The sequence below is a fragment of the Rhinoraja longicauda genome, chromosome 35, assembly GCF_053455715.1.
Source record: "Rhinoraja longicauda isolate Sanriku21f chromosome 35, sRhiLon1.1, whole genome shotgun sequence".
Classification (NCBI taxonomy): Eukaryota; Metazoa; Chordata; class Chondrichthyes; order Rajiformes; family Arhynchobatidae; genus Rhinoraja; species Rhinoraja longicauda.
Window position 1 is genome coordinate 12,889,489 of NC_135987.1, and position 19,698 is coordinate 12,909,186.

Genomic DNA, 19,698 nt, shown 5'->3' on the forward strand with positions numbered 1-19,698 from the left:
AGGTTTACTGTTTGCACTCATTTGCTATCGCTTTTTGTGGTCCATGTTCTCTCTGTGTGTGAAGGCATTTTACAATGTTTCCCTGTGATAAGGCACAGAGTATTCCTCACGTCTTCACTTGCTGTATCAACAAAGAGGTCAAGGTCTGGAATGCACTGCCTGAGAGCTGGTGCAAGTCGCTTTGGTAACAACCGTCAAAAGGAGCATAGACAAATCTACGGAAAGAACAAACTGTTGGGGGTTTGGGAGAAAGGGCAGGAGAATGGGATTAATTGGGAACCCTGAGTTGACACGACCATGATGGGTTAAGTGGCCCCCTGTCGTGTTATTCTATTATATGCTGTGGAGTAAATTATTTGCATATATTTAACAAAAAATAACTGCCAATGCAAAGCCATCTTTGGAAAAGATCTGTTCAGTCGGCATCAATTGTTTATTTGAGTCCCACTATAGATGGTCTAAATTCAGCTGGCGCCTGTGGGTTTTAAATAAATGATCACTTTAGTGCTTGTAGTGATGGTACAAAGGGTTTGTGTGTGAAGGTACATAACATGATCTATCTGAACTGAAGGAATTGGCTGTGCCAAGCATATGGCTTATTGATTGAGTATTTCTATTTGCTTACTGATGCACATAATGTACTGTTGAAAGCAGCTGCCTGACGCCACATCCCACTTGTTGCACAATGTGTTGGACACTTGTATTGGAGAATGATGCATTGTGGAAATGTATATGATATGCCCAGGCCGATCGTGTGTTGTTATTTGAGTAACAACTACTCAATTTTGAGGTACAAAAATAAACTTATTGGGCCTGGTCTTTTCTCACCTCCAACTCTTCACGCCACCCCCTATTTTCAGTCTGAAGAAGTGTCCTGACTCAAAATGTCACCCATCCTTTTTCTCCAGAGATGCTGAATTACTCCAGCACTTTGTGTCCATCTTTGATATAAACCAGTATCTGCATTTGTTTCTATATTTCATACATCTCAGAATTGCTGCGACCCACATCACACTTAACACTAGCAACAACTTTTATCTGTGTACTGAATTTAACATACGTGTTCCTGAGTAGTTCAGAGGAGTGGTGTCCAACATAATTTAACAAAATGCCTCAAAGAGAGATTGGGGACAGGTGATCTGTAGTTTGTTTGCAAGGATCTTGAGATGAGAAGAGGTTGAGAGCTGGGAGAGGTTTAAGGAGGCAACTGAAGACACAAGCTGATCAAGAGGATGGATCTGGAGATGTGGTGCGATCTTGGAGAATTGTATGAAAGAAGGTGTTTCGAGAGAGGTGACAATGTTAAAATGGAGTTATTATTCAAACAGGGGGCAGTGTAAATCACCGCAGTTGTGATTAGGGATCCTGGTCGTGGAATTTTGAATGAGCTTGGGTCTATGGGGAATAAAGGCACAACTATTGGAACTATATGTCGTGGGTTCAATCCTGACTTATGGTATTTTCTGTATGGAGTTTGTCTGTTTACACTGTAACCAAATCTGTTTCCTCCCACGTTCTAAATATCTGCTGGAGATGCCCATCAAGTCAGGCAACATCTGTGGAGAGAGAAGCAGTTAAAACCATGCCTGGAGCTACTACCTGAACTGCTGAGTATCTCCAGCGTTTGCTTTTATTTCAAATCTCCAGCATCTCCAACGAAGACTTGCTTCAACTTAATCCCAAGTGAACCTCGATATTCAGCTTCACATTTTCACTGACCTTATCCGAGTTTAACATCAGTGGGAATGTTTGAAGTATGTTTGTGAAAGTCGACTGCTTTGTATTTTTAAGAAGATTTGGCTTCAGATTTAACAGTTCTTGTGAGGTTTCTACGGGCTCGTCTGCGGCACTGATTTCCTGCAGCAATGCACCAGATAGCTTGGACCAATTGGAGCAGCTAAGATCACATCCAACTACTTTGAAGCTTGTGCCAGATTACAATTTGAGTGAAAGGTTTTTTTGTTTTCTCCATCAACTTTATGAGCCTCTCGGTCTCAAAGGAATTTGAAACAAAACTTGCATTGATACAGATCGTTGAGCAGGATGCAGAATTGTGTCAAAGTGCTTCGAGTGCAATGAATTATTGACAAATGTGAGGCTCAGGAAGCAAAGCAGGCATATTGTGTTGAGTGTTGCAGGGCAGTCGCTGTAAGTAGATACTCAACTAACCCTCAGTGCATCGTTCAGCAGGGCAGCATGTAGTTTTAGGTGGAGATTCTCTCTCCCTCTCTCCTCCACTGTTGATGCATGAGATCCATGGCAGAATTTTTGGAGTTAAATTTTTATTCAGAGAGTTGATTTTTTCTTTAAATTCAGAGAGTTAAAGCGGCAGCAAGTAGCTGCGGCACGGGTACAACTGGTAGAGCTGCTGCCTCACAGTGCCGGGGATCCAGGTTCAATCCTGACCTCGGATGCTGTCTATGTGGAGTTAGCACGTTCTCAATGTGACTGCATTGATGCTCCAGTTTCCTCCCCCATCCCAAAGACTTGCAGATTTGTAGGCTACTTGGCCCCTGAAAATTGCCCTGAGGATGTGTAAGGAGCAGATGAGAAAGTAGGATAACAGCAAACTAGTGGGAACAGGTGATCAATGGTCGGCATGGACTGAAGATCCTGTTTCCATGCTGTTTCTTTCAATGATCAAAGTTGAATCTTGGTCTGTGTTTCATGCCTTTCATATGTCTGGAAAGCCTGAAGAAGGATCTCGACCCGAAACATCACCTATCCACATTCTCCAGTGATGCTGCCTGGCCCCTTGAGTTACTCCAGCATATTTTCTTTCCATATATCTGGAGATGTTGTTTGTGTCACCTCTTACAGACCAATTTAGCCAAATATCCCATTTCTATTTTGTTCTGTAAATCTCTTTTCAGTTCTGCATTGCCATCTCCCGTCAATAAAGAAGCAAGGTGTGTGAATCAATGGCTAGCAGACAAGATGCACGGACAGTTTGGTTTTGGGTAACATCTCTTGCGTGAATGGTCTTTGGCCATCACTGCAGTTAGTGAACAGTGGAACTTTGATGCTCTGTGTCAGGTACATGGATAGGACAGGTTTAGAGGGAGATGGGCCAAATGCAGGCCGGTGGGACTAGTGTAGATTGGACATGTAGGTCGGTGTGGGTGTTTGGCCGAAAAGGGCTTGTTTCCATGCTGTATGGCACTACGTGTTGATTGCTCCAGCTCCTTGAAGTTGAGGATGTTGATTGTGCAGCTCGGTTTGCACCATTGGTATTGAAGCAGCATTAAGTGAATTGACGGGTGAACTTGCTGATACTTTGCACCTCCCCTCACGTGGATATACTAAAGAAGCAGCAACAGCAACACGAGGTATCGGTTATTTCTGTATGAACTGACCTGAGCTCATTGTAATCTAAAATGGACTTGGCTAGCATTGAATATGTCTTCTCTCTTTCAAACCCAGTGTCGCTCCAGTAAGTGCCCATGCTGCTTTTGACAAGGCTGCCCATTACTTTGGCATGAATATAGTCCATGTTCCATTGGACAAAAAGACAATGCAGGTGGATGTGAAGGTAGGTGCCTGATAATGGTACTTATTCATGTGATTGCACTTTCTAAAAGTTCAAACATCTGGGACTCTTCATGGATTCCTCGCTTTTGAAAGTATTGGATTCTTGTGTCTTTCCTCCCCCCCCCCTCCCCCCACAACAATCACTACAGATTATGCGATCATCTACACCTTCTGACCTTTCCCTCACACCATCCTTGCCCAGAAAATGTATAAAGTCTTCGGAGAAACATTTAGTTTGATCATGAACCTGGTCAACAGTCTGAAGGGTCTCAACAGTCTGAAAAAGGGTCAACTATTCCCTTTCTCCAGAGATACTGCCTGACCCGCTGAGTTATTCCAGCATTTTGTGCCTATCTTCAGTGTAAACCAGCATCTGCAGTTTCTTCCCACACAATAGTGAGGCTGCCTTAGTCTTAGGCTGTGGTACAAATGCATTGTGCTGCTCTATGCCTTTTGGAGTGTTGCAGTAAACTGTTCCTGGACATTAAAATAGAGGCCTGGGTTAATGATCAGCATCTTTTTAAATCCTTTTAAATCATTTTTAATCCAGATTAAATCCTGCAACAGCCGTAGAATTTAAATTCAGTTAATTAAATCTGAAATAAACAAAGAACTTATTTCAATAATGGTGATGACGCAGTGCATACAAAAAGAATTGGCTTTTTGCCTATTGTTCTGTTTATATGCTATGCTACTCATTCATTTAATAGTCCAGTCCATATGCAACACAGCAATATGGATCTTAATTGAACTCTGAAAGGGATTTTACAGCTTGGAACACCTGAATAATTTGTAATAAAAATGCTGCTTCAGTGGTTTCTTAAGAACATAAGAAGGAGAAACAGAAGGATCCTACTCAGCCCCTTGAGTCTGTTCACTGTTCAGTAGGATCATGGCTGACCTGACATTACTCAAGTCCTTGATTCTGCCCTTTCCCCATAACTCTTGATTCTGTAGCTAATTAAACAATTATTTACTGTGCATTTCAAGCCTGTATGAACTTCACAAGGAAAGCCAATCTTTCTTTGTTGCAACTCCGATGGAGTTGATGAGACATCCTTATGGTGACTGAGTTCAGGGCTTCTGCTTTGATACGTTACATATGATTGATATTACTAGTAAGCATTGCTACATATTTACATGTGCACATGTTGAATCGGTATAAGGATGGGCACTACTGTGGTGTCTGAACTGGAAATCCCGGAACAAACCCATGCAGGTCATGGAGAGAACGTACAAATTCTGTACAGACAGCACCTGTAGTCAGGATTGAACGGGACTCTGGCACTGTAAGGCAGCAACTCTCACGGCACGGTGGCGCAGCGGTAGAGTTGCTGCCTTACAGCGAATGCAGCGCCGGAGACTTGGGTTCGATCCTGACTACGGGCGCTGTCTGTACGGAGTTTGTATGTTCTCCCCGTGACCTGCGTGGGTTTTCTCCGAGATCTTCGGTTTCCTCCCACACTCCAAAGACATACAGGTATGTAGGTTAATTGGCATGGCAAATGTAAAAATTGTCCCTAGTGGGTGTAGGATAGTGTTGGTGTGCAGGGATCGCTGGGCGGCGCGGACCCGGTGGGCCGAAGGGCCTGTTTCTGAGCTGTATCTCGAAATCTAAAAAATCTAAACAGGCCTTTTGACTCCTTTGTCAATGCCGACCATCAAGTGCCCACCTATTTATCAGTACTTAGTCCTTACCTTGATGATATAAATGCTCATCTAGAAGCTCCTTAAATGTTACAAGAATCTCTGACTCCACCAGCCCCTCAGGCAGTGTCTTTTAGATTTTAATCAAACTTTGTGCTCTGAGGCCATGATTTCCAAACACTGTTTGACCAAAGGCATCTTATTGACAAACTTGCAGCTTTACATTCCGCACTAACAGCATTTGACTTTTTATATTTAAAAAAAAAATCATATTGTGAGTTGAACAACATATTTAATCTATATTGTTTGATGCAGGAAATCCCCCTTTGATCCCCTGCCATGTAATACCCATTGTGGTGAAAGAATGCCTTGACCAGTCCCAGAGAGCTTCTGGAATAATGTTGTTAGTGAAAATAAATCTCTCACGGAATAAGAGTAAGGACAAACAAACCACACCCCGTTGGGCAACCTAACTAATTCAGAACACCACTTAAGATTAAATTGCCTTTCTAATTACTTTTTGTAAATTGTGTTCTGCATTCTAAATTGTAATTTCCTGTCTTATGTGTTCTACTTGTGCATGACGCTTGTTTATGAAGTGAGACTACAGATGCCAGGAGATCTGTGAAGTCTGATCTTTGCTGTCAGTGCTATGCAGCCTCAGCAGATCCAGATGCCCTATCCACATCGCTCTGACCTTCAAGGCTTTTCTGATAAAACTGCCCACATCTTCATCTGAAAGAACAACGAAAATTCCCTTTGTTGAACACTCCTTGCAAGAGTCCCCCCCCCCCCCCTTCTAATTATGGTGACAAATGCAATTTTATGGCCATTAAAATTCACTAGCACCCCTACACCTATTTTTTACCCATCTTCTGAAGCCATTTTTCTTCAGTTCTGGTTGTTCATGTGACCTGATTCACTTAGCTCTCATTTTCCCTAACCTGTTGAATCGATGCTGATCCTCGTGCTTTTGCCTTCCTTGGATTCTTAACATCATAAAATCATAATCAGTCTGAAGAAGGGTCTCGACCCGCAACGTCACCCATTCCTTCTCTCCTGAGATGCTGCCTGACCTGCTGAGTTACTCCAGGTAGCGCAGCGGTAGAGTTGCGGCACGGTAGCGCAGCGGTAGAGTTGCTGCTTTACAGCGAATGCAGCGCCGGAGACTCGGGTTCGATCCTGACTACGGGTGCTGCACTGTAAGGAGTTTGTACGTTCTCCCCGTGACCTGCGTGGGTTTTCTCCGAGATCTTCGGTTTCCTCCCACACTCCAAAGACGTACAGGTATGTAGGTTAATTGGCTGGGTAAATGTAAAAATTGTCCCTAGTGGGTGTAGGATAGTGTTAATGTACGGGGATCGCTGGGCGGCACGGACTTGGTGGGCCGAAAAGGCCTGTTTCCGGCTGTATATATATGATATGATATGATATGATTACAAAACTATCAATGTCAAATACGACCCACCTACTCAAAAATATGTAACCTTGAGGTTGAGAGTGGTTCTCAGGAAGATTTTTGTTTCACTCGTAGGGTGATTGCAATCTGGAGTCCACTTCAGATTAAGGGTCACGACCTGAAATGCCAACCGTCTACCTCCCTGTCCATAGGTGCCGCCTGATCCACTGAGTTCCTCCCACAGTTTGTTGTTTGTTCAGGACAAGCAATTTGCGGAGGGCAGTGGATCTGTGCAATTCTCTCACCTGGAAGGTGGCGAAGGCTTGATCCTTGCGGTTATTTGAAGAGGAAGTAGGTAAACTTGAGAAAGATCGTGGAATTGATGGCTATGTGGTACTGGCACAGTAGATTTGAAGCCGGGGGTGGAGCAGCCATGATCACGTGAATGGCAGGGCAGGCTAGAGGGGCCAACTAAGCGGCTCCTATTTTCTCCTATTGTGTAAAAGAGCCGCACGGTGCCTCAGCGGTAGAACTGCTACCTGACAGTGCCAGAGTCCCGGGTTCGATCCTGACTCGCGGCTGTTGTCCGTACTGACTTTGTATGTTCTCCCTGTGGCCTCTGGGTGCTCCGGTTCCCACCCACATTTCACAGACGGACAGGTTTGTAGGTTAATTGGCTTCTGTAAATTGTAAGTTGTCCCTAGTGTGTAGGATAGCGCTTGTGTGAGTGGTTGCTGGCCGGCGCAGACTCTGTGGGCCGAAGGGCCTGTGTTCACAGAGTATCTCTAAAGTCTAAAAAGGGGCATTGGAAGATGTTTTTGGAAGAGTCGGGAGGTTTCGACTTTCTTGGATGTGACATGAATCTGCTTTTCCTCCCAGGCCATGAAAAGGGCCATTTCTCGGAACACCGTCATGCTGGTCTGCTCGGCGCCTCAGTTTCCACATGGAGTCATGGACCCGGTCGAGGAGATTGCCAAGGTGATTTCCCAAGATCCATATTAACAATGATGGGAGAAGTTCCAGGGGGAATCACGTGGATCTCTCTGAACTTAAAGCTTTTTGCCCCGGTTTGTGGAAGGATAACTGGTGTTGCTTAATATGGCAGTTATCAGTAAAATTATTTCTGTAGCTGTTAAAATGTCTCTGCCAGTAAGCCTTCTAATATGATTAATTTCAGATTATAATGGATAAGCAGCGTTGTTGTTTACACACTATTTTCATTTAGTGTGATTGGTACCAGTAAGGAAGTCTTCAATTTTTGGAGTCGTTAATAACCACATATTGTAGTGCATCAACATCCAGGCTGCTAACAATTTGCTGAGTCTCAAAACATTTTTATGTGTAAACATATAACAGTCCTCCCATGGGCACTATCTCAATAACCCAGGCAAATGCAAAGTTACAGAGGGAGTGAGTGGACCCTGCAGAAAGCCGAAAAAGGCGAGAGGGAAAGTTTGGTGGGATCGTGTTGCATCAGGCGTTAATGATTTAAAAAAAATGTACTGGAAGGGGATGCTAGTAAGGTGAAAGGTCATAGATTGTGGAATCAGGCCCTTCGGCCCAACTTGCCCAAACCAGCCAACATGTCCCAGCTACACTAGTCCCACCTGCCCGCGTTTGGTCCATATCCCTCCAAACCTGTCCCATTCATGTACCTGTCTAACTATTTCTTAAATGTTGGGGTAGTCCCTGTCTCAACTACCTCCTTTGGCAACCTGTTCCATACACCCACTGTCCTTTGAACTCTACTTCTTTTCTTGGGGGGGGGGGGGGGGGGGAGACAAATATCAAGGACTAGAGAGCATAGTTATAAGGTGCAAAGGGTCAAAACTTAATGGAGATGTGCAAAGCAAGTATTTTACACACAGGGTGGTGGGTGCCTGAAATGTGCTGCTCCGGATGGTGGTGGAGGCAGATACGATAGTAGCATTTAAGTGACTTTTAGATAGGCACAGGGGTATGTGGGGGATGGAGGGGGATGGATTATATGAAGGCAGAGAAGAACTGGGTTTGATATAATGTCCGGCATGGACATTGTGGGCCACAATGTGCTGCACTATTTTAAGTTCCATGTACTTTTGAAAAACTGAAATGTATAATGCAATGGGGATTAATTGTCCAGCTCTTCCATCTACCTAACAGATATGAAGGGCTGACAAACCATTGTGTGCTGGAGGCTTCTGCTTCTGCATTAATTGTTTAAATGCTGTTTTGAGATTCCACTAAATGCCTCCAGTTAATGAATTATTTCTCTTGCATCCTCAGCTGGCCCGGGATTATGAGATCCCTCTGCACGTGGATGCCTGCTTGGGGGGCTTTCTTATCGTCTTCATGGAGAAGGCTGGTTATTCACTGCCACCCTTCGATTTCCGTGTTAAGGGAGTGACGAGCATCTCGGCTGACACACACAAGGTAGGCGAGAGATGGTGAATGGGGAACAGGGTTGTTTATGCATAGACTGGAGAAGAACAGGCCGGATAATTTATTCCTTTGGAGTGTGTGTGTATGTAGTTGTCCAAAATGTATGGACAATCTATGTCCATAAGTGTCCTCAAGAAGATGGCAGTGGCCTCCCTTTTTGGAATGGCTATGGGCCTTCTGGTGACGATGCTTCAACACCAATGTTTAATGGGAAAGTTACAGATTTTAGACCAACATGATCTATTTCCAAGGCACTTCCAAGACAGCGTGTGGCTTGGAGAGGAACCTGCAGGTTATGGTGCTCCAAGGGCCCAATGTCTTGTTAGACATAGGTGTCTGGGTTTGGAGGTGCCATTCGTTAAGATTTGATGTGTTGCTACAGCAGATTTTGTAGAAGCTGCCCACAATGGAGGGAGAGACTGGGTGCTTATAATGAAGGATGGATGGGAAGGCTTTGTGAACTAAGGATTTTTAAAATTTTGAGAAATGGAAAAAGTCTGAACAGAATTGGTGGCTGAGTGTTGGGATTATAAGAGGGCTTCCCAAAAACAAAATGTTTAACCTTCCAGGAATAAGTAACAGTATGCATTAAACCACTGGATTGTTGTTAGAAATCCATCCGTTCACTAGAATTCTTTGAGGGAAGGAACTCTGCCGTCTTTCCTCATCTGGCTCCAGAACTACATTGGCATCATTGAGTACTGACTGACCTCTAACATGACTCAACAAACTGGTCAGTTTGAGGATAAATAGCAATGGGCAATAAAGCGTTCCTTGCCAGTTCCACCATGTTGCTTGAATGGGTAGACCAGAGATACGCCAGGAATAAATGAAATCTTTTAACCCTACGCAAACTTATTAATTGATCAGTTTTGCACGAAAGTTCCTCCTCTGTGTTCTACATCATTCTGAGTTTTTACGTGTTTTCTTTCTCCTCCTCCTCCTCCTGCCCAGTACGGATATGCCCCCAAAGGTTCATCAGTTGCACTATACAGCGACAAGAAATATCGACACTACCAGTTCTTTGTCGCCCCAGACTGGCAGGGAGGTATCTATGCATCACCCACCATCGCAGGGTCGAGACCAGGAGGGATCATTGCTGCTTGCTGGGCAACGATGATGTACAAGGGCGAAGATGGTTACGTTAAGGCTACAAAGAAGATCATTGACACCGCACGACACATTATAGCTCAGTACGTATATATCTGAAGATCTCCTCTCTGTTTGGATAATGATAAGTAGAACTCAATCTCTAATCTTTTTTGGGGTGATCATTCAAATGTTGCAGGTTTTGAGATGACTGATGTAGAGTCCATAGACTGGCTTCAGTTCAGACCTTGGGTAGCATCTGTATGGAATTTGCAAGTTCTTCCTGTGACTATGAATCATCTCTGAATGCTCCAGTTTTCTTCCACGCCCCCAAATGCGTGGGTTTCTAAGTTATTTGGCTGCTGTAAATTGCCCATCGCGTGTTGGTGAATGATAGAATCTGGGGCGGGTTGATGAGAATGTAGGGAGAATAAAAAGTGGAATTGATGTATGATTGTTCACAAGTTAGAGGAGCAAAATTAGGCCATTCAGCCCATCAAGTCTACTCTGCCATTCAATCATGGCTGATCTATCTTTCCTTAACCTCTCATTGGTTGCTGATTTGGTGGGTTGAAGGGCTTGTTTCCCTGCTGTGTCCCTGTATTTTATCTCTTTTTTATTATATATTATATCAGTATCTCTGACACTAGTTCCAACACAGATGGAGCAGGAGATGCTGTTTAGGGTCATGCCATTAATTGCCGCGTCAATCGGACAGTGCGGCTGCTGGTGCTGAGGGGCTCGCTGGTGCGGACCAGCGGCACCGGCGCCATTACATTCCACCTCCCAAAGAGAAAACCTTACACGCGGATTAAACTTCATCCGCCATTTCTCTGCTGATCTATCCTGCTGTTACTTTTACAGCCTTCCTCACTGATCAAAACCCCAGCAATCTTGGTGTCAACTGCAAACATACTTACCAACCCGATTACATTTACTTCCAAGTTATTTTCATGTATCACAAACAACAGAGGTCCCAGCACAGATCCCTGTAGAACTCTACTGGTCACAGACCTCCAGCCTGAACATTGTCCTCCAACCACAACCCTCTGTCCTCTGTCAGTAAGGCAGTTCTTAATCCATGCAGCTAAATTGCTAATAATAACATGCATTTTAATCTTCTGGATCAGTTTGTCAGAGGGGACTTTATCATTTAGTAATTGATTTAGTACACTGCTGTTTTAACTTCTTGTCTGAGAAACCCCCAACATTGACCGGATGACTTAATTTTGGAGATTACAAGAACTGAGACCGTGAATTTTTGCATGAGTTTATTAAATCTGTATTGCTTCTCCCTACATCTGACTTGCATTTTTAATGAGGAAGTAGTGAAGACTGATGTATGACTCGTGTCTGAGCAAGGCAGGCAGCTGACAGGCATTTAGGCAAATGTGCGGAAATGGAATAAAGGACTTGTGTCGAAGGGAGAAAATGCTCCATCCCGTATGACAGTCAAAGCGAGGACAGAATTCTTACGTGGAGCGTGTTAACTTCTACAGATCCGGTAGTGATCTGATCAGAAACCCTGCCTTTGACTGTGAGCAAGCCCAGGTTTGTTTGAGTAGCTTATGGGTGTCAACACAATTGGTTATGGGTGTTAATGAGAAGCAAGGAGGATGTGGCAATGAATTAGCACGGTTTAGTTTTGTTTTCTGGAAACGCCTTGCAGCCCACCAAGTGCATGCTGACCAGCGGTCCCCATACACTGACACTATCCTACACACTAGGGACACTTTTACAATTTTTACCAAAGCCAATTAACCTTCAAACCTGTAGGTCTTTGGAATGTGTGAGGAAACCAGAGCACCCGTTGGGGAGAACATACCCACTCCGTACAGACAGCACAGCAATGGGTGATGTTTCGGGTTGGGACCCTTCTTCAATATAAATACCGTTGTTAATCCATTCTATCCTCGCAACCACTTCTGACATTGGGAATGTAGCCAGGTCCCACTTGAGCTTACGACATGATTACCCTGCACAGTTTCTCTGCTGCACAAGTTCTGCACTTCTTCTAAATAGACATCTTTGAGCTAAGTGGCTAGAAGGGAACTGCACAGAGTGCATTTTGTTTAATTATAGTCCTCGAGTGAGATGGATCAATAAAGACGACTGTCTAGAGGCCAATAAATCCAGTGGCACCCTGCGTGCTAAGCTTCAGAAACACTTTCTGTGACACAATGCAGATAGGAAAGGAGGCCGGATTCATTCTCAGCCTGAGCAGCAGACGGTAAAACACGTTGTTTACCCATGGAGCTGGCAGTGATGATGTACAGAGGTTTTCCCTTTTTGTTGTAAGTAATGTGCTTTTAAAACTTCAGTAGTCTCACTCCGAGTTCTGAGCAGCAAACTCTGTGCCATCCAATTCAACCGGATGCTTTCAAGATACCTAGATTTTTGTTACATTGGATAGAGTGGTGTGCTGCATTATTTGTTCCGTCTGAGATGGTCTCTCGGTGCACTGGCTTTGGGAATGTTAACAAAGGAGATTATAGCTTCAAATCTGGCACTTTAGTATGAAGCCGATGATTCCATTGAATCAGTAAAGGGCAAGTAAAGGGCAGCAGAGTGGCGCAGTTGCTGCCTCACAGCACCAGAGTCCTGAGTTCCATCCTGACCTTGGGTGCTGTCTGTGTGGAGTTTGCATGCTCTCCATGTGACTATACGGGTTTCCTCCGGTTTCCTTCCACATCCAAAAGACATATGGGTTTCTGGGTTAATTCGTCTCTATAAATTGTCCCCAGTTTGTTGAGAAAGTGAAATAACATAGAACTAGTCTGAAGGGGTGATTAGTGGTCAGCATGGACATGTGGGCTGAAGGGCCAGTTTCTATGTTGCATCTCTAATCTAAACTCTAAATTAATATTTTTAATACTCATTCAAAGGATTTGGGATTTGTAGGCCGTCGCCATTTAATTGCCCATTCCTAATTGTCCTTGAGATGGTAGTGAGCTGCCTTCTTGAACTATTACGTCTTAGTTTTTTTTAGTTTAGAGATACAGCGCGGAAACAGGCCCTTCGGCCCACCGAGTCTGCACTAACGAGTGGTCCCATACACTAACGTTATCCTACACACACTCGGGACAATTTACAATTTTACCAATCTAATTGACCTACAAACCTGTGCATCTTTGGAGTGGGGGAGGAAACCCCCAGAGATCCCGGAGGAAACACACGAAGGTCACAGGGAGAACGTACAAACTCCATACAGACAGCACTCATAGTTGGGTTTGAACCCAGGTCTCTGGCACTGTAAGGCAGCAACTCTACTGCTGTGCCGCCCTGCAGTTATTTAGTTCCTGCAAGGAATAAAGTAAAATGGGGCCTGTATGCTTTCGCTGGTATATAAGGAGCTTGGTGATCAAGAGTATAAGGGCATAGATAGGTGCAGGGGTTGGTTAATCAGCCCCTCAAGAACGACTGTTGGTGTTGACTCTTTACATTTCGTAGGTCCAACTTTTATGAGGCTCTGATCCTCCAAAATTCCACTACTGTTGGTTTTGAATTAACTCTATGGCAATCATCAGGGACAGCTATTTGGAACTCTGATGAAAGAAATTAGCCCTTGCCTAAATCTGAAACTGGTTGACCACTCGTCCTGTGACTTTGCCGTTTTAGTTCTGTACTTCACAGCTGCAGGAAATGGTCCATTGTCATCTCTGTGGCAATCTCCTTGTGGGTTTATATTTCAGTGAATCACTCTTCTTACCAGTTTCCCAACACTTCTTTAAAAACTATTTTGTTGCTCTTTCCACTGCAGTGAAAATACATTCCTCAGAACAGCAGAAGTCTTGAGTTACATCTCCTTTTTCATTGCTGGTCATTTGACACTGAGGATATTGATATGGAAATTGTTCCCCTCCCCCCTCCAACACATCTGTACCAAACAATCACAAGAGACTACCGATGCTTAAACCTTGAGGAAAAACAAAATGCAGGGAGGACTCAAGAGGGTCAGACAGCATCTGTGGAGAGAAATGAACAGGCAATGTTTTGGGCAAGACACTTGTCCAAAAGTCTGTGTCAGATCTACACTAAACAGAATACAAAATTTTTGTTTTTTCTTCTCCACAGCAAAATATAATGCTGGTTAATTGAGTTGTAATTTCATTTTAATAGCTAATTGTGGCAGTTCAATCCATAACTCAGTGGTCAGCTTTCTTGCCTCAGGACCGTCTGAAATATATACCTTCTGCGGATAAGTGTTTCTTCGAGCCCCAGATACAAATGTAGGCTGAGTTGTGCAGCAGGGAGTACTTTTGCTGCACATTTCCATATCTGGGTTTAATCCTCACCTCAGGTGATGTCAGTGTGGGGTTTTGTGTGTTCTCTCTGTAACTGTGTAAGCTTTCCCCAAGGACATTGATTTCCTCCCACGTCCTAAAAATGTTCAGATTGATAGATGGCCTATTGTAAATTATGTTATAGGAGCAGAATTAGGCCATTCGACCCATCAAGTCTACTCTGCCATTCAGTCATGACTGAGCTAGCTTTTCCTCTTAACCCCACTCTCCTGCCTTCTCCCCATAACCCCTGACACCTGTACTAATCACGAATCTATCAATCACCTCCTTAAGAATATCAATAGATGACCTCCACAGCCTTCTGAGATAATGAATTCCATAGATTCACCACCCTCTGACTAAATAAATTCCTCCTCCTTTTCTTTCTAAAGGTATGTCCTTTTATTCTGAGGGTAAGACCTCTGCTGCCAGACTCTCCCACTAGTGGAAACATCCTCTCCGCATCCACTCTATCAAGGCCTTTCTCTACTCGGTTAGTTATCACCAATGTAAGTGGGGAGTGGGCCCGATGGAAATACTCAAAAGGCCAATATATAAGATCATGGGCAAATGGCCTATGTTGTCAAAAATATGGCATACTCCCCTGGTTTTGTTAGAAATATGGCAATGGAATTATTTCAATTCAATTGAAGGGTAGATCTGACAGTGAAATCATGCTGGATTGCCAGTCTCTGTTTTGTACTCGATCTGTACACTATTTTAGAATATTGGCATTGAATATTCTCCAAAATAAAACACAGAATACAGAACAGTGCACACAGGAACAGGCCCTTTGCCCCATAATGTCTCTGCCAAACATGATGTCAAGTTAAACTCATCTCCTCTACCTGCATGTGAACTATTTCCCTCCATTCCCTGCTATCCATATGCCTATCCAAACATCTCTAATGTTGGTGATAGACACAAAGTGCTGGAGTAGCTCAACGGGTCAGGCAGCATCTCTGGAGAAAAAGGATGGGTGACGTTTTGTGTCGGACCCATCCTTTCTTCAAAGATGCTGCCTCGGAGTAGAATAGGACATCTTTTCCCACCCCATCGTAAAGATGCTGCCTGACCTGCTGAGTTACTCCAGCACTTTCTGTCTATCTTCGGTATAAACCAGCATGTGCAGTTCCTTTCTACACACTAATGTTGGTATCGTATTTGCTTCCACCACCATCTCTGGCAGCGCATTCCAGGCACCAACCACTCTATGTGTAGAAAGAACGCCGGGACTCCTTTGAACTTAAAACCTGCCCATCTGAAACTTGCATTTGTTAACTTGCTTGTGGCAGTCCTCTGGCTCCATCTGTCTGTCAGTGTCAGCCTGTCCTCTGGCTCCATCTTGTGCTTAGTTTCTGTCTTTGATGCAAAATGAGAAATATTACAAAACTGACAGATTTGGCCTTGAAGGAAAACCTCAAATGCAGTAGTCTGAAGAGTAATGGGCAGAGAACTGCTTGTTATCTTTTAACCTTTTCAGGGCAAGGGTGAGATTGTAAGAATCAAAAATGTTTGATCCAAGTCTGGGATCCGGAGTGAAAGCCTAAAAGTTCAAGGGGGTAAAAGGCCTGAAGAGGGTGTTGAAGATACGAGACATGGGATGCGTGTTTCAACCCGAATCATCACCAATTCTTTCTCCACCTCACCCCCCCCCCCCTCCCCCCATACAGATGCAGATCACAGAGTTCCTCATGCAGGTTGACACTAAGTGCTGGGCTAACTCAGTAGGTAAGGTAGCATCTCTGGAGAACATGAATAGGCAATGTTTCAGGTTGGAACCCTTCTTCAGACTGACCAACATCTATACACCAGCATCTGCAGTTCCATGTTATTTCTTCAAGTGCTCTGGTTTCCTCGCACATTTCAAAGATGTGCAGGCTTGTAGTTTGTAGGTCAATTGACTTCTGTAAATTGCCCCTCGTGTGTAGGATGCAAAAGTGGGATAACATAGAATTGGTGTTAGGGTGATCGATAGTTGGTGTGGACTCGATGGGCTGAAAATCCTGTTTCCACGCACTCTCTATCCCAAACAAAGTGTGTGGAAACAGGACTTTCAGCCCATCGAGTCCACACCAACTATCGATCACCCTAACACCAGTTCTATGTTATCCCACTTTTGCATCCTACACACGAGGGGCAATTTACAGAAGTCAATTAACCTACAACCTACAAGCCTGCACATCTTTGAAATGTGCAAGGAAACCAGAGCACCTGAATAAAACCAACACGGTCACAAGGAGAACGTACAAGTTCCACGTGCACAGCACCTGTAGTTGGAATTGAACCCGGATCTCTGGTTTGCGATGCTCTTGCAGGTTGTTTCTTGCTTTCGGTCCAAATTTTAATATAACAGTTGTAATTCATGAGTAGTACACTCAGCTCTCACTTGGAGGTTGAAGGTCCAAGACCCACTCAAAGATTTGATCCCACAACTTAACCCAGGGGAATGATGCCTTTATTCGGGAGCTGAGAGTCATGCTGAGACTTTGTCTGCTATCCCAGATGAAAGTAAATGACCCCTTTGTCTGCTGGCTAATAATTCCTCAATCAGCACGATGGAAAGATCAGATTATCTGATCATTATTGCACTGTGAACTCTCCCAGTTCAAAAGCCTTTATCAGTGACTAATACATTTCAACTGAACCCCATCCTCTGCTGTGTTGAATTCCCTTCTTTCTTCACCTTGTTCTCTCTTTTAAATACAAATCCTACTTTAGTCCCCAAAGAAGATCATCTCCCGTGCTTTTACCTCGCCATCTCTTGGACACCTCCCCTCACCCTGTCCCCTACTCATTTTAATGACTGTGTCTCCTTTGGTTCTACGGTGCTCAAGGGATTTAAATACAAGTGCAAAATTCAGCAATAATCTGTTCTCCACCCCCATTCCCCCCTCCCATTGCACTAAATTGTTCTTTTTCTTTTTAAGGTTAAAGAAAATAAAGGAAATCTTCATCTTTGGAAAGCCTGAAGTATCCGTTGTAGCCATTGGCTCGGACATTTTTGATATATTCCGATTATCAAATGCGATGACATCCAAAGGGTGGAACCTCAACACCTTACAGTTCCCTTCGAGGTATGTGACTCCTTGTGTGCATTCATCCTTCCTGCTGTGACTCTCTTTCTACGTTCTCCATCAGTGCTGATGCTCTCTCAGACTCCTATTTATCGGAGAGTTGATTGGAGGAAGTGTTGCTGCCTAAACCTACACAGTACGTTTATAAAGTCTGTTCACCATTGAATTAATTGATTGTAAGATACAGCATGGAAACAGGCCCTTCGGTCCACTGAGTCCACATCGACCATCGATCATCTTGTTCACATCTTGTTCAGTCTGAAGAAGGGTCTCGACCCGAAACGTCACCCATTCCTTCTCTCCTGAGATGCTGCCTGACCTGCTGAGTTATTGCAGCATTTTGTGAAATAAATACCTTCGATTTGTACCAGCATCCGCAGTTATTTTCCTACACTATCTTTTTCACACTAGTTCTACGTTATCCCACTTTCATATCCGCTCCCCACACAACAGGGACAATTTACAGAGGCCAATTGACCTACAAGCCCTCACAACTTTAGGATGTTGGAGGAAATCTGAGCACCCGGAGGAAACCCACGCATTCAATAGATAATAGACAATAGACAATAGGTGCAGGAGGAGGCCATTCGGCCCTTCGAGCCAGCACCGCCATTCAATGTGATCATGGCTGATCATTCTCAATTAGTACCCCGTTCCTGCCTTCTCCCCATACCCCTTGACTCCGCTATCCTTAAGAGCTCTATCCCGCTCTCTCTTGAATGCATTCAGAGAATTGGCCTCCACTGCCTTCTGAGGCAGAGAATTCCACAGATTCACAACTCTCTGACTGAAAAAGTCTTTCCTCATCTCAGTTCTAAATGGCCTACCCCTTATTCTTAAACTGTGGCCCCTTGTTCTGGACTCCCCCAACATTGGGAACATGTTTCCTGCCTCTAACGTGTCCAACCCCTTAATAATCTTATACGTTTCGATAAGATCTCCTCCCATCCTTCTAAATTCCAGTGTATACAAGCCTAGTCGCTCCAGTCTTTCAACATATGATAGTCCCGCCATTCCGGGAATTAACCTAGTAAACCTACGCTGCACGCCCTCAATAGCAATCACAGGGAGAATTTGCAAACTCCACACAGACAGCACTCGAGGTCAGGATTGAACCTGGTTCTGGCACCGTGAGGCAGCAGCTCTACCAGCTGCTCCACGTTGACTCCCTTGGTGCTTGCCATGATTATTGGGAATGAAGGTCACAGCTGGGTGGGTGAAATGTATTCAAAACTCTGAAAGGCCCAGAGTGAGTAAACAAGAGGTTTGACGTCTTTAAATATGGTATATCTGATCCATTTGCATGCAAAACAAAGCTTTTCACAGGACCTTAATGCATGTGACAATAATAAACCGAAACATAATTCTTTCCCCCCATTAAATCTTGTGAACCTGGAATAATGTTGATTATATTTTTCGGATCTTTCAAGGAAAGAAATTGGACAAACTGATTTTTAGAACACTTAGGCTAACAATGCAGAACAGAAATGAATACTGCACTGTGTCAGCCAGTGTCTTTTGTTTGAGTTGATAAAACAAGGCACTGTGTGTTCTCTGGAATAAAAATACCCATGACATAATTGTGAAAAAGAGGACCATGCTTCCTGGATTCTTCCTAATATTTAATCCCTGATCATTGTTGCTAAAACTGGATGATCTGGTCATTTTTCATACTAATGTATGTGGAATTTTGCAATTTGGAAATTAACCATATTCCAACAATAAAATCTCTTTGTTGGTGATGAGACCTCTTGACCGTGCAAGATGCAAGTCTTCCCATATTCTATGGTTTCCACAATGCGGCCTGCAGTTATATCACATCAGACTAGGAAAGTTTTTACTTCCAGTGGGCTTGCCTGGAAGCCTGAGTAGAACATTGATTGAACAACCACACTTGTGCGAACACTCTTTTACTGTTCCTTTGCAGCATTCACATATGTGTGACACTCCTGCACACCAGGAACGGTGTGGCTGACCGGTTTGTGGAGGATGTTCGTCAGAGCGTGGCTGAAATAATGAAAAACCCCGCTGAGAAGACAACTGGCCGGGTGAGTGATGATAGGGTGGGCAAACATGTCCCTGTAATACCCCGAGTGTATTAGGACACTGAAATGGCTTCGACTCGCACCTTTAACAAAATGGGCGAAAATTCACTTGGTTACAAGGTTTGATAGTAAGTCGCAAAAGATTGATGACACCTGAGGAAATGTAGTCCTGTGGGCAATCTCACACATGACAAAGTTGAGCCATC

General features: G+C 44.0%; 1 protein-coding gene across 1 annotated transcript in view; it reads left to right on the forward strand.

Moving 5' to 3' along the window:
• The window catches only part of sgpl1 (sphingosine-1-phosphate lyase 1), a 62,038-nt gene that overhangs the window by 35,280 nt on the left and 7,060 nt on the right, over positions 1 to 19,698 (forward strand). The window contains exons 8-13 of the mRNA XM_078428486.1: positions 3,424 to 3,532; positions 7,457 to 7,555; positions 8,843 to 8,989; positions 9,953 to 10,191; positions 17,301 to 17,447; positions 19,375 to 19,495. Coding sequence (XP_078284612.1) covers positions 3,424 to 3,532; positions 7,457 to 7,555; positions 8,843 to 8,989; positions 9,953 to 10,191; positions 17,301 to 17,447; positions 19,375 to 19,495 — 862 coding nt within the window. The remainder of the gene's footprint in view (positions 1 to 3,423; positions 3,533 to 7,456; positions 7,556 to 8,842; positions 8,990 to 9,952; positions 10,192 to 17,300; positions 17,448 to 19,374; positions 19,496 to 19,698) is intronic.